Source organism: Cydia fagiglandana, chromosome 11, assembly GCF_963556715.1.
Source record: "Cydia fagiglandana chromosome 11, ilCydFagi1.1, whole genome shotgun sequence".
NCBI lineage: Eukaryota > Metazoa > Arthropoda > Insecta > Lepidoptera > Tortricidae > Cydia > Cydia fagiglandana.
In genome coordinates this window covers 8,690,593-8,705,518 of record NC_085942.1, presented here as the reverse complement: position 1 = coordinate 8,705,518, position 14,926 = coordinate 8,690,593, and the positions used below count along the sequence as shown (strand labels likewise).

Genomic DNA, 14,926 nt, shown 5'->3' with positions numbered 1-14,926 from the left:
ATATCATACGAAAGACTTTGTATACTTAACCGAAAAATTTTAACGTTATGATAACAATAATCAGGATGGTCGTGTACTCATCAAACTTACAATAAAATGTAACCTAAAATTAAAACTACCTACAAAACTAAAACTAAATACTTAAGAGCCCTTCAACGTGCACACTAGCGCCACAGCGAAATAATCGTGATTATTTAAATTTAACGAAAGATATTGAAAAAAGGGGGCCGCTACGTACTGTACTGTGTATGTAAGTACCTTTTGAATACTTCAGACTAGTTTTATGTTGCTGGATTCGTCATTCTATGCGTCCAAAGTTAAAACGGCCGTTTTTGTTTTGAGTTCCTAGATCGACGTAACCAGCAACATAAAAACTAGTTTGATGTATTCAAAAGGTACTTAAATACACAATACAGTACGTAGCGGCCCCCTTTTTTCAATACCTTTCGTTAAATTTAAATAATCACGATTATTTAGCTGTGGCGCTAGTGTGCACGTTGAAGGGCTCTTAAAAAATAAATAAAACATAGCATGGGTGACCTAGCCCAATATATGTATCGTATTAGCCCAGAAGGAACCCGAAGAATTTTATTCACGCATTCCTGAGGCCAAAACAAGCAATAAACATTATATGACAAAAATAATTTTTCTTCACGCTCTTGTACCTTCAGGTGACCTTCTTCTTCATCATCAAAAAAGTCACGTAAAAGTAGGTAAATGTATTAAATATTATTATAGGACATTCTTACACAGATTGACTAAGTATTATGTACAGACTTATTGTAAATCACTTTCTTTGGAGAAGTTTCGCGAAGACAAAAATATGTTATCTTTCAATGACTTGCATTAGTACTAATATATCTAGAAAAGACCACATTTCCTACTGAATTATTACAAATAAAAACGTTACCGATAAAATTAAACAATTTTTATAACTAGACCAAATGCAAACTTAGATCTTCAATCTTCAAAGGACATTTTAATCGCTACATGTGATTAGTCAGGAAATCCTACATCATTATACCCTCGAGTTCCTATCAAAACCAATAAATGACTTTCTATTCTATTCTAAAACATTGCGCAATTCCATACTAAAACGAAGTAAGTACGTAGGTAAGTAGGCAGCAGTGGCGGCGCGTCTAGATTTTTCGTAGCCGAGTTGCCCTTCCTTTTCTTCATATGTTAAAATAGCCTGAATATCAGACAAGCTGATGGGAATAGAGTTCTATGGACGCTCCACCACTGGTACGTAGTCTCACCGGTGAAATAGTGCAGTAGTGTCATTATTAATCCAATCTTACAAATGCATGACCTTACGCAACATCAGTTACCGTGCGTTGAACTTGAGTTAAAGGTGAAGGTCACACGTTATGTTATCAAAATAAGCCGGTTAAAAACCGGCTATTTACGTTACAATGGACCCTTTTCCACTTTGCTTTACTCACCGGCACGTGCCACAAAACATTCGCAAACGTTTTTAATTGAACACACGAAAGATAAAAGTTATAATATAAAACATGCACGCATGTTTACACCGTGGGTACCTACCTGTATTTCGTGCCGGTATCTTCAGAAATCCGTAGCCACCGCTACGTCACACGCACATCACAACACCACGCGACAGGCCCTCAAAACGGCGCCTGTAAACGCGAAAGAAAGCGAAAGTTAGTCCACTTTCTACGCGTATTTTTATCAACATGTGCGGCGGAACGGCGTACGCCGTCGACTGGCGGCGGCGAGAGGACGACGGAAGGTCGCCAGCGGCGTCGCGCATGCGTCGCGGCGCCCATAATACCGCCAACCTAAATTAATTCTGACCTCTGGCAAACTTTCGGCAGTATCGGTTTGTTGTGGTCGAAGTAATTCCTAATATGCGTATCAGCTCATAGAATGTAAGTATTTACGTCCCTATATGGCTAAACTCCAGTAGTATTAGTAGTCCGGGAGCCAGCTGCATGAAACAAACCTCATCAAAAAATAGAATATACCTACCCTGTAGAGGTACCTGACATTTAGTAGCTTCCAACGCACTTGGTCGGCCTAGGCTTAACCTGGCAGATTTTGTACAAATGGCAAAAACGTTGGACAAAAATTCATCAAAAAAAACCTCATCGAAAAATAGAATGAAACTTGTATGGTAGGATACCTGACCTTGAGGACAATAAAAAAAAAGTGGTCGGCCTCACCTTAGCCTGGCAGTTTTTGCAGTCCGACCAGATTTATTGGGTCACGTGAGAGCTACAATTTACCTCATCGAAAAATAGAATGAAACAAACGGATTATAATAGCTAAAATAAGCCTGTTGACGTATGTCTTGGTCGGCCTCACCTTAACCTGGCAGTTTTTGCAGTCCGACCAGATTTATAAAAAAATCATCAAAAAATTTTTATCGATAAATCGTATGAAACTTGTATGGTACGATAGCTGCCTTTGAGGACAGTAAAAAAAAAATGGTCGGCCAAATCCTGTGTTTGCAGGTTCCTGTGTCCGACCAATTTTGTGGTACCACGTGAGAGCTACAATTTACCTCATCGAAAAATAGAATGAAACAAACGGATTATAATAGCTTAAATAAGCCTGTTGACGTATGTCTTGGTCGGCCTCACCTTAACCTGGCAGTTTTTGCAGTCCGGCCAAATTTACAAAAAAATCATCAAAAAAATTTTATCGAAAAATCGTGTGAAACTTGTATGGTACGATAGCTGCCTTTGAGGACAGTAATAAAATAATAATTTGGCCAAGTCCGAGATAGCTCGAGGCATTTAGTGTTCCGTACGGCTACCATCAGTTTGGCATTGACATAAACGATATCGTGAACGTAATTTACTTCCTATAGGTATATCTCTTTCGCACTAATATGTCAGTACGAGCGAGATGCATAGAAAGTAAATTACGTTCACGCCCACGGTAGCGTTTATGTCAATGCCAAACTGATGGTAGCCGTACCGCTCGCATCGTTACATTTTACAGGGGTTGTTTGCCTGTTTTTAGGATACCGTATTCAACTACACACACAGAACAATAGTACAAAGTGTCTAAGTGCGAAGGCTGAAGGCCGAGCTTTAGCAAAATGTCATCGCTTTAGCACAGAGCAATAGTACAAGTGTCTAAATATGAAGGCCAAAGGCCGACCTCTGCGTAGCCCGAAGGCCCGAAGCGTCCAGGATGTCAGTGCTTTAACGCAGAACAATAGTACAAGTGTCTAAAAGCGGAAGCCGAAGGCCGAGCTCCGCGTAGGGCCGAAGGCCCGAAGCGTCCAGGATGTTAGTACTTAAACACAGAACAATAGTATAAGTATCTAAATGCGAAGGCCGAAGGCCGAGCTCCGCGTAGGGCCGAAGGCCCGAAGCGTCCAGGCTGTCAGTTCTGTGTTTAACCACTGACATCTTGCAGGCTTCGGGCCTTCGGCCCTACGCGGAGCTCGGCCTCCGGCCTTCGCATTTAGACACTTGTATTAATTACCTGTGTTTAGAACTGACCTCCTGGATGCTTCGGGCTTTCGGCCCAATGCGACTTCAGCCTTTGGATCTTGCGACTTAGACACTGTACTTAAAAATACTTGGAAAAGTTACGGGAGTCGCGCGTCTGTCGGACGCTTCGGATCTTCGAATCGCTCCTTCGGCCTTTGCATTTAGTTAGATTCTTGTACTATTGCTTTGTGTTTGAATACCGAAGTCGAGCATCTCGCGAATGCTTGATGTACAATACAATACAATACTCTTTATTGCACACCTCACATACACGTAGTTTACAATAAATGGACAATAACATAAACAAAGACAGTAGAGGTAACAACAGGCGGTCTTATCGCTTAAGAGCGATCTCTTCCAGACAACCTTTGGGTATCGGAGACATAAGAATTAGAATATACGGTAGGTGGCGCAAAAAAAAAAATAACTTAACAACACAAAATATTACTATAGATAAACATACTTAAATACGTATAACCATAAACATACATAGACATACATAAAAAGTATATATTAAATAAAGAAACAACAGTGTCAATATTATAAAAATGAAAAACTAAGGTAGGGAAAGGTAGTATTCCTTAAGGTTTGATTTGAAGGAGGTAATAAATTGAGAACGTCTTAACTCGACAGGGAGGGAGTTCCATAGTCGATGTATTATAATAATTTAGAGTAAGGCCAAGCGCGCACCACGATTTTTTGTCCTGCGATAATTTTGTCGCAGAAATGCAACGTATGTGTTTATATGTTAGTGCGCGCATATGCGACAAAAAAATCGCAGCGATTTTAAAATTGTGATTTGTCACATTTTTCCGCGATTGTCGCAAAGTGATTGCAGCATGCGGAGTTGTATGGCCCCGCGCGCACTATGATAATAAAATCGCACCCCGGCCGGACCTCAGTCGGCATTTCGCTCTCCAAACCCCAACATCTCGGCACCTGCATCTCCAATGGAGTCTCAAAATGAGACGCTAGATGTTGACCATTTAATTATGGAAATAGACGGGGATCACCTTTGTGTTATAAATGCTCAAAGTCATACAGCAACGCATCACGTTTCATGACAAGCGACTGGTACGAAATCCATGTTGAGAATGAACAAATCGTCGACTTTTTCATCGCAGTGCGCGCAGTGAATTTTCTGCGATATACTTAGGGTCTCCCGTGATATATCGACGCGCATTCGGCAAAAGCCGATAGGAAAAAGCTTTATGTCCACGCAATAAGAGCGAAAAAGCCGTCGACGCGTCGGCAGGCGCCGGCCGATGCGAGCCGAGCCGAACGACGACTTTTTCGCTGTTATTGCGTGGACATAAAGCTTTTTCCTATCGGCTTTTGCCGAATGCGCGTCGATATATCAGGGGAGACCCTTAAACTAATAACGCATAGACAGATAGTCCCCATACGGCTAACCTGCCAAAAGTGAAGCCGAAACACGATCGATGTGTGCGTGGAACGCTCGTGTTTTACGCTCAGCAAACACACACATATATACAAAATATGTTGCCAGTATTCATTTACTTCTCTCAAAGTAGAGGAATTTTAACAACATCCACACTTGGTTATTAATAATTTGGAAGTGTGTAGATTCGGTTTTGTAGCAAAAGCTTTTTGTTTATTTCGGGATTTGTTGCATTTCTGTACTTTGTGAAATAAGGATTAAATAAATAGCTGATAAGTTTTTACTATTTTTATTTATTTAACAAATGTGCATTAAATAATAAGAATAAATTTAAATAGGACAGAGCATATTCGACTGTGTTTAGTCCATTTCCAATGTTTCCATATTGCGTCATTCCGATCAGTCAGAAAACTGAAACGAACATGACACAAAATAAAAATAAGAAAAAAGTAAATACTTACCTAAATAATTAGCTTAATTATAATTTTCTATAATTATACAATGAAATTTAATTGAGCGTATTTATTTTAGAATGTAGACGCCATGTCCCATTTGGAGGAAAAAATATTCACTACACTGGCAACATTTAGAAGAAATGGCGGCTGACGAAAATTTGGATTTTTGTATTTACGATTATGTAAAAATATCACATTAATCTCGATACTTACGCGTGAAATGCAATATCAGGCGGTTTGTTTTTATTATATGATGTGTTGTGACACCCATTCACTGTACAAACAACCATCTTTCCTGTAGTTTTTGAATTTTAAACGGGAGGTGTACACATACCGATTTGACTTTGAGTACTGCGAGGGCCGTTCGAATACGACGATACGAGTGTGACGTGACACGTGACGTCGCACTTGAAATGGCTTCACTGGGGGTGTACGAACTAGGAATCTACGCCTTATAAATCTATGGCGATATATTACAGCGCGATTCTAAAATCGTGTCGCAAAAATTAATATCGTGGTGCGCGCTTGGCCTATAATACCTTAAATGTATACTCCTTCAATTTGAATTTAGAACTCATTATTATATTTTATTTGATTTTGTTTCTAGTTCTATGCCATATATATAGACTTTAATATTATTTAGAACTGCTAAAAAACAAGATCGGCTTACTTTAAATATTTCGTCAATTTTACCTTTGTTTCTAAAAACTGTGATATTTAACTGTCATATACGTACTATTAATGCCTTCCAAAATTATTTTCTCGTAACAGGACTGAGGGGCTACCGCGAAAACCGAAATTCGCAATTTGCGGGGATCTTTCTCTTTTACTCCAATGAAGGCGTAATTAGAGTGACAGAGAAAAATGCTCGCAATTTGCGAACTTCTATTTTCGCTGTTATAGCCCTGAATCTTGTTGCTCACCGATCCGTTCAAAAATATACATAAGTACTGAATATAATTAATAGTTATTATAATTATACAATTGATACAGAAATGTAATGGTACTTAATGAAAAGGAATATTGTGTATATTGTTTCGACGAATCAGATACTCTCAATAAAATCTATACATGAGGCCAAAGCTGTTCATAAATATTAAATGACTTTATTATCTCTATACGCCTTACTAACTCTATGTGTCCTATTGTGGAAAAAAAAACACAACGACAGTCAAGAACGGAATTCTTAATTTGAATTTTTCAGATTCGTGAGATGCCTAGTCCATTGGTTGGAAAGCCCGTGCGAAATTGAAACTTATTTGCAATATAATAAGGTCGTATTTTGTAGATCTCTCTCATACTTATAGTAGGCTATTGAGATAAAATTAAATATCCCACAAAAATAAGCAAGCAGAATTAAACTTTGTGTCAAAGACATAAGTCATAAATTTCAATGCCAAAGTTTTAACTTAGGATGTTTCTCGCCTAATATGAATTGACCAGTGTAAGCATCAGTTAGCTAGCCTAATTGTAGCTCTCACGTGGTACCACAAAATTGGTCGGACACAGGAACCTGCCAACACAGGATTTGGCCAACCACTTTTTTATTACTGTCCTCAAAGGCAGCTATCGTACCATACAAGTTTCACACGATTTTTCGATAAAATTTTTTTGATGATTTTTTTTATAAATTTGGCCGGACTGCAAAAACTGCCAGGTTAAGGTGAGGCCGACCAAGACATACGTCAACAGGCTTATTTAAGCTATTATAATCCGTTTGTTTCATTCTATTTTTCGATGAGGTAAATTGTAGCTCTCACGTGGTACCACAAAATTGGTCGGACACAGGAACCTGCAAACACAGGATTTGGCCGACCATTTTTTTTTTACTGTCCTCAAAGGCAGCTATCGTACCATACAAGTTTCATACGATTTTTCTATAAAAAAATTTTGATGATTTTTTTATAAATCTGGTCGGACTGCAAAAACTGCCAGGTTAAGGTGAGGCCGACCAAGACATACGTCGACAGGCTTATTTTAGCTATTATAATCCGTTTGTTTCATTCTATTTTTCGATGAGGTAAATTGTAGCTCTCACGTGACCCAATAAATCTGGTCGGACTGCAAAAACTGCCAGGCTAAGGTGAGGCCGACCACTTTTTTTTTACTGTCCTCAAGGTCAGGTATCCTACCATACAAGTTTCATTCTATTTTTCGATGAGGTTTTTTTTGATGAATTTTTGTCCAACGTTTTTGCCATTTGTACAAAATCTGCCAGGTTAAGCCTAGGCCGACCAAGTGCGTTGGAAGCTACTAAATGTCAGGTACCTCTACAGGGTAGGTATATTCTATTTTTTGATGAGGTTTGTTTCATGCAGCCGGCTCCCGGACTATAGGTACGTAGTGGTAGTACCTACAGCCTACAGTCACCATCAAGTGGAAGAAAACTACAGCCTGGACGGAAACTAACGTAATTTCCTGTATCGGAGCGGCCAAGGTGCTCACAAATATCTGAACACCATTTTCTACAGGGTCTTGTTTCACCGGATTCATGTTTCGTCGGATTTCGTCTTATATCACTCGGAATGTGAATTGTGACGTCCTAAAGAAAATCCGGCGAAACAGGAATCCGACGAAACAAGAATCCGGTGAATCGGGAACTAACCGGATTGTCTTTTTGGGGCAGTGAGGGCAGCTACCACTTCCTGTGCTACTACGCGAGTATGGTCTTAGAAGAGCATCCCTCAATTTCAAATTAATGAAGATTAACGTTTACAGATTTTTGAAAAAACATACGGGTGCGAGAAAAAGGTCATTTTTGACAAACTTTTTTTTAGCCCTTTTTCAGGCCGCACCAATCTACAAGGTTTTCCCAAAAAAAAAACAAATATATATATTAAAATTAATCCAGCTTTGATGATTCATTAGGTGGCAAGACACATTTCCTGAAAGTGCAATCTAATTTGAACCTTAAATAATCGGAATGCTAAAGTTGAAATTCTTTTAGCACGCATGTGGTCGATATACCGTACGGTCAGCAAAGAAAGTGGTCTACCACTTTTCCACTCTATTAATCAGATGATAGAGTCGAAAAGTGGTAGACGACTTTCTTAGCTGACTGTACTATGCCTGGAAAAGGGTTAATACCAATCGATCCCATTCCTATCCAGGATCAAAAGCTTGCATGGGACCAAAGGCTTTCCGGCTAGAAAAGCCACAAATCGAGGAAAACTTTTCGCAAACAATTTGTATGAAGATGAAACTTACTTATTTATTATTTACATGCTATTTTTTATGTAAATCGATTCCATTCCTATCCAATTATTATTATTTCGCGATAAAACTGTAAAATTGTATATTGCCTATTTTGTAAAAAAACATAATATATGCCATACGATTAAATAAATTCCTATCCAATATCAATAGTTTCCTTGGGATCAACATACGGTAGGGTTAAAAAGCCACAAATTAAAGAAAACTTTCCATGCATTTGTAGGATCAAGGAAAAAATCAAACCATTATAACTTGTTCCATTTTGCCTATTGGACATTTATTTAAATAATATACCTACCCACATACTGCTATGGGGTCATCCATTAATTACATCACACGTTTAGGGGGAGGGAGGGGTCAAGAAAATGTGACATATTGTGACATGGGGGAGGGGGGAGACACAAACTTTGTGACGTCACTTTCATTTCATCAGTAACCGAAAATTTATTTAAATTATTTTATTCGCTGTACATTTAAATAACAAGTTTTTAAAACGATAATCGTTTATATTCGTTTAATTTTCTTTCCTAAGCAGTTTTGGGTTATAAAATTACTAATATTTATATCGTCAAAAATATTTTGATAAAATATTAATAATACTTAGGTACTTACTTATTTCGATTTGGCGATTACGTAGAAAAAATGTGACGTCACACTAGGGGGGAGGGGTTTGCCAAATGTGACCAAGTGTGACAAGGAGGGGGGAGGGGTCAAAAAACCTAGAAATTCGTGTGACGTAATTAATGGATGACCCCTATGTTGTGACTAGAACTTACATTTAAAATGTCTCAAAGACTGAATGATATGACTGTAACTAGATTTTGGAAATGCCTAAATATTTAAAATTATTGTGCCCTAATTCATAAATCTAAGAAAGACTAGGTACCTATGTCAATACAACTATGTTGGAAGTTTAGGAAAATTAATTTCCTAGTGTTAAACTCTAATCATTTCCTAATAGTTTTAAACTCTAAAAAAAACCGGCCAAGTGCGAGTCGGACTCACGCACTAAGGGTTCCGTACCATTACGCAAAAAGCGGCCAAGTGTGAGTCGGACTCGCCCATGAAGGGTTCCGTAGCAGCAAGTAACATAATAAAATTGCGGTTTACGATTTATGACGTATTAAAAAACACTACCTACTAGATCTCGTTCAAACCAAGTTTCGTCGGAAATTTGCATGGTAATGTACATCATATATTTTTTTTAGTTTTATCATTTTCTTATTTTAGAAGTTACAGGGGGGGGGGGGGGCACATTTTTAACTTTGGAAGTGTCTCTCGCGCAACTTATTCAGTTTTGAAAAAAATTATATTAGAAGCCTCAATATCATTTTAGTATGGGGAACCCCCAAAATTTATTGTTTTTTTTCTATTTTTAATAGAATACATCTACTTACCAAGTTTCAACAGTATAGTTCTTATAGTTTCGGAAAAAAGTGGCTGTGACATACACGGACAGACAGACATGACGAATCCATAAGGGTTCCATTTTTTGCCATTTAGCTACGGAACCCTAAAAACGGCAAAAAAATCATGTTTGTTGTATGGGAGCCCCACTTAAATATTTATTTTATTCTGTTTTTAGTACCTATGTGTTGTTATAGCGGCAACAGAAATACATCATAAATTTCAACTGTCTAGAGATACAGCCTGGTGACAGACAGACAGACTGACAGAGGAGTCTTATTAAAGGGTCCCGTTGTTATCCTTTAACCCTAAAAACAATGTTCACGTTCATCACATAGATACCATAGATAGGTATATCTATCACATTCCTACTTACATGATATAAATTACATTAGGTACTTCGTTAAATCGAATCGTAAAAATTATACGAGTAGGTACTTTTAAACTTTATGATGTGACAACGTTACCTAGTTTATAAGTTTTTTTACTGGAGATAAAAACTATTCATATTAAATCCCTGGTAAGAGTGAGCATTTTTATCTATTTACATTTAAATAGTGCAGAATGTATACTCTATGATACCTATAGTTCGCGCACGAGGTCCGAGGAAATGAAAGATTCTCCGCTGTTGTCGTCTTCGCGGTCACACCAGTCCGACTAGTCTAGCTAGCTAGTCACACTTAGGGTTGCCAACTTTTTTTTGGTGGAATATAGTATTTTCCAGAATAAGGCATCAAAAATATAGTACATTTCAAAAAAATATAGTACTTTTAGATAAAATACTAAACATGAGTGTAATATACGTTTAATCGGAAATATAGTATTTTAGCGTATTATATATTTTTCCAAAAGTATATAGTACAGAGAGCCAAAATATAGTACAATACTATATAATATAGTACGGTTGGCAACCCTAGTCACACTAGATATGGATATAATGGGCGCAGAGGGCCTACCGCGAACGACCTTCGACGTGTTGCCTCCCTGTCACACTTAGGTACGAATTTACAAGTGCGACAGAGAGGCAACACATCGAACGTGGTTCGCGGTAGATGGTGGATGAACGTGGAGCCCTGAGAGCGTCACGATTCTACGGACATCGTGCGCGATTTCTTTTAAGACAAATACAATTAGTTGGATGTTTTACTATGTAAGGAAGAACTACTGTTGGCAATCTGGTTAATTTTAGAAGTATGTACCGGAAACATTAGATTAGAATTGACTAGATTAAACAACCTTTTTAAATCTCATTTAAAGGCACATGAGAAACATTTTTTTATTTTTTTCTACTTACCAATGAATTCTAAAAGCTAACTATCACAATTTGGTGCAACTTTATTGTCACACCAAGTATTGTATGTAAGTTCTGATACTGTTAAAAACTACTTAAACAATAAGTAACTTTAAAAATTGTGACTAGAAAATGTTAACACCTACATCTAAGGTAATTAATTATCACAGTGCATTTCCTTTCCTAAGATAAAGATAAATGAGAGAGCAGTTTGTGAAGTCTGTCCCTAATTTCTTTCGAAGCTGGTGCTCTTGGTGTGCCTGATTCAACGTCAGGGTTGGCGCAGAGTTCCAGCACGTCGATAAGGACTCGAGGAGACCGCGGCCCTAGCAACAACCCTGGCACCATCACCCGACCAGACAACACCCAGCCCAAAAATATCTTCTCACAAACTATCTGCAGGTTATTGTTAGCCACCCCATGTTGACATTTAAACGTCATCAGGTTACAAAACGATCGGCAGTCTTTGAAATCACAATCACTGTGCTGCTTGCAATCTGACCCGTCGGCAGTAAGCTTATTTGTAACACTAACCGGGTGAACAGAGTCGAGATCTAGGTATTTGATTTTCTTGAAATCGTTTGTGACTCCAAAATGGTCCATCTTTATATCACAGATGCGAAGCGGCTCTGGCAGAGCATGATCTAAACGCAATAAGAAATCTAGTATCATCACGGATAACTTGACTCTCTTCACCCACTCGCTCTTGCTATCATAAAGTGTTATGAGATGCCAGTACCTTGATATTGTATTCAATTTCTGGACAGCATACAGTGAGCCACATGATCCCTCTAAATGAGGGAAAATATCAAACTTTTCATACAACAATAAAGCAAGATATTCATTGTCTTGCAATAAATTCCATACATTTTCCATTTCTATTTCCCTATGATGACTATTCAATGAATAATTAATATATGTCATCCTCTTAGCATCAACATGGTTTAAAAAAATATTGAATTTAAGTTTTACATTTGTTACAATCATATTCGTAAAATCTACTTCGGAAGGATAAATCTTTTTACTTGAGTTGTCTAACCAGTGCAGCACTTCATAGTTTGATATTTTTCTAGGCAACTTGAACACCACACTGTGGTTGCCATGGATACCTGAGAACACTGCCTCCTTGCTGGTGTGGAAATTGTGACAGGAAATGGAGGATATCCCGTCAGGATTACAAAGTTCATCACAAAGGTTTCCAATGGAGGTTCCACTGTGGTAATCAGTACACTGGAAAGGAGCACATGTTTGGGTTGATTATAATTGTTTAAATCAAGGTTGATAATACAAAAAAGTTTGGCTAGCAAAATTTTAATTTTAATCAAAGTTAGAATCAGAGTTCACCCCTACACTATAGTCTGTATCTTTAGGTATTTAAAAACTAAAAGCATAAACAAATTCTACCCTTAAATGGCTTCTTAAGCCAGTTGAGGGTAGATGAAAACATTACATGATCAAATAATGTAGGTTAAAGTCAGGTTGTTCAGTGACAGATCAAGGTGGTTTTGTATTTGGTTGGTTAATCAATAAATGTTATAACTACCCAAAAATTTACAAATTGATTACTTTTATTTAAGTACCTAAAGATACAGAGCATAGACCATAGTTTAATAAAACATGGTCTTCTCTTCCCAGAGTGACACAAGCCTACGTCACAATAACATGGCCGCTATATATAGCACTATCGCATATTATCATATAGCGCTGTCGCATGATGACGTAGGCTTGTGTCAGTCAGGTGACCTAGAAAAGACGGGAAGAGAGTACCAGGCAGAGTATATTATTATACCATGGCATAGACTAGGCCAGTCTGTTGAAATGTGTGTGAATGTTATTTGTTATGTTCAACTTTTGCTAGCCACACTTTCGTTTTTCAAATAAATACTTACAATATTTTTCACATATTTTTCTGGCTGAATATTAGAGCATGTGAAGCTCCATTTCAATAAAATGGTAAATATTGTAAAACTTGTTAATGATCCAAAACCAACAAGAATTAGCCTTCTTTTAACAAACTTATACAGCTGGGCTAAAATCCAAACCCACAGATGACACAAATTGTTCATTATGAAGTGGGAATCCAGAAATCTGAAAGAAATAAGATTATCAAAATAGATTAAAAAATAACTACAGTAAATTCATAAAAATATCTTGAGGTTATGAATCATAGAAAGTTCTTCTAAGCAATTTTATTATATCCTACCAAGACACTGCGGTCCTTTCCAAAGAGAATATAACCACTATGTTTTCTCCTTTGAACAAAGTATAATAGTCTTATCAGTGCTATATTAATAGTGATTGAAGTCATATTCAAAATTGTGAAGGAGTAACAGCAGTTTTAACTTTTTTTTTTATTTAGACTTATTTACAGTCAGGGATACACCGATAAGACAAGGAATTATCTCGTATTCGCTTGACTTGACCATGGACACTGTTATTTTCTGTGATAATGTTGTCTTGTCGGAAGTTTTAAATACATGTTATTAAAAATTACACGTAACTGTATCTAGAATATTTGTATACCACATACTTTCTTAGTCTTTTCTTATTGGATGCATTTTTTTTAAACAATCACTCCATTAGCAGTCTGCATACCGCAATGCAGTAGGTATTTGCGTTTAATGTTTTTGTAAAGTCTAATGTAGTTTTTCTACAAGAATTATCGGGTACACGATGTTTAATCCAATGAAGAAACACAAATATAATACAAATACAACAATAAATAAACGAAAACCGGGGGACTTCTCCCGGCAATTAATCAATTTTAAACTTTAATTCAAAGTTATGTGTTATGTAAAGTGTCAAATGTGTCAAAATGAGCAGCTGTCAAAAATAAAGTGTGATCAAAATAATATGCACATTGTACTTGTGCGCAAGTATTCAAGGAATGAAATATAAACGTATCTATTTGAGCTTATTTTTAATAATTGTTGATTTCTCTACTGTTTAGCCTATTACACTAATTATACACTGCGGTCAGAGCTACTGTAAAACCGCAAAATTGTGCTCAGATTATAGTCTCAAGCTGCATCACCGCTGAACGCACCTTTTGAACATTCGAATTTCATCAGATATTCTACCCGATATAACGGTTTCAGCAAGGTTTCAGTGCGAGATGAGATTCAAACTCAAACGAGATTCACCAGTAAATATTATAGAAATTATATTTGTATAGTCTCATATCAATTTTAATTCTCTTGATCTGTATTTAGAGATCAAGAGAAAATATCCGAACGCGCCATTTTACATCAAGGACTGTGCGCGGTGGAGGGTCTGCCATCTTGTGGCCTGAATTCGAAACATAAACATGTACCTACATTACATTGCCAAAGCAAGTGCTACCATCTCATTCTCGTAGTAGTAGTAGTACTAGTAGGCCGTTAGCCTTAAGCTTAGGACAGCCACGGTTCCCATCAAGGAATTCCTACTTCCTACTATCCCTATCAATATTATAAAAGCGAAAGTAGGTACCTAACTCTCATCTGTTAACTCTTGCCTCTTCACGCTTAAACCGCTGAACCGATTTCGATGAAATTTGGTAGTCCCGGGCCTGGGAAACGACATACATTGTAATTACATTACATACTTATATAAAAAGAGGAGTGGAACTTATTATGCAAGTGGGATATAGGTCATATAGGAAGTACTTACTTACCTTTATGCAAATAACGGACAAAAACTAGTAGGT

The 14,926-nt window shown here is 37.4% G+C and overlaps 2 protein-coding genes across 4 annotated transcripts in view; both read right to left on the bottom strand.

Annotated features, from left to right (window-relative positions):
* The window catches only part of LOC134668884 (glycogen-binding subunit 76A), a 66,607-nt gene extending 64,907 nt beyond the window's left edge, over positions 1-1,700 (bottom strand). Inside the window, exon 1 of one of the 2 annotated variants that reach the window (XM_063526372.1) lies at positions 1,549-1,700. The gene's annotated coding sequence lies outside the window, so the exon portion shown is untranslated. The remainder of the gene's footprint in view (positions 1-1,548) is intronic. The other variant, XM_063526370.1, reaches the window with a different exon arrangement.
* A 7,102-nt stretch (positions 1,701-8,802) lies between these two features.
* On the bottom strand, positions 8,803-13,998 carry LOC134668886 (divergent protein kinase domain 1C). Of its 2 annotated transcripts, none has more exons than XM_063526374.1 (3): positions 13,762-13,998; positions 13,128-13,326; positions 8,803-12,468 (listed from the first exon to the last, which is right to left on the bottom strand). In XM_063526374.1, the coding sequence occupies exons 2-3, from the start codon at positions 13,302-13,304 to the stop codon at positions 11,422-11,424; spliced, it is 1,224 nt and encodes a 407-aa protein (XP_063382444.1). In that variant the 5' UTR covers positions 13,305-13,326; positions 13,762-13,998; the 3' UTR covers positions 8,803-11,421. The 2 variants fall into 2 exon arrangements, with proteins under 2 accessions (XP_063382444.1, XP_063382445.1); XM_063526375.1 differs by having other exon boundaries at positions 13,769-13,998.
* Positions 13,999-14,926: the final 928 nt, after the last annotated feature.

Bases quoted from the DNA above. Each gene is read 5' to 3' on its own strand.
- LOC134668886 (XM_063526374.1), bottom strand. From the start codon at position 13,304: ATGAACAATTTGTGTCATCTGTGGGTTTGGATTTTAGCCCAGCTGTAT. The intron at 12,469-13,127 runs GTAAGTATTTAT...GCTCCTTTCCAG, and splicing joins AAAAATATGTGAAAAATATT to TGTACTGATTACCACAGTGG.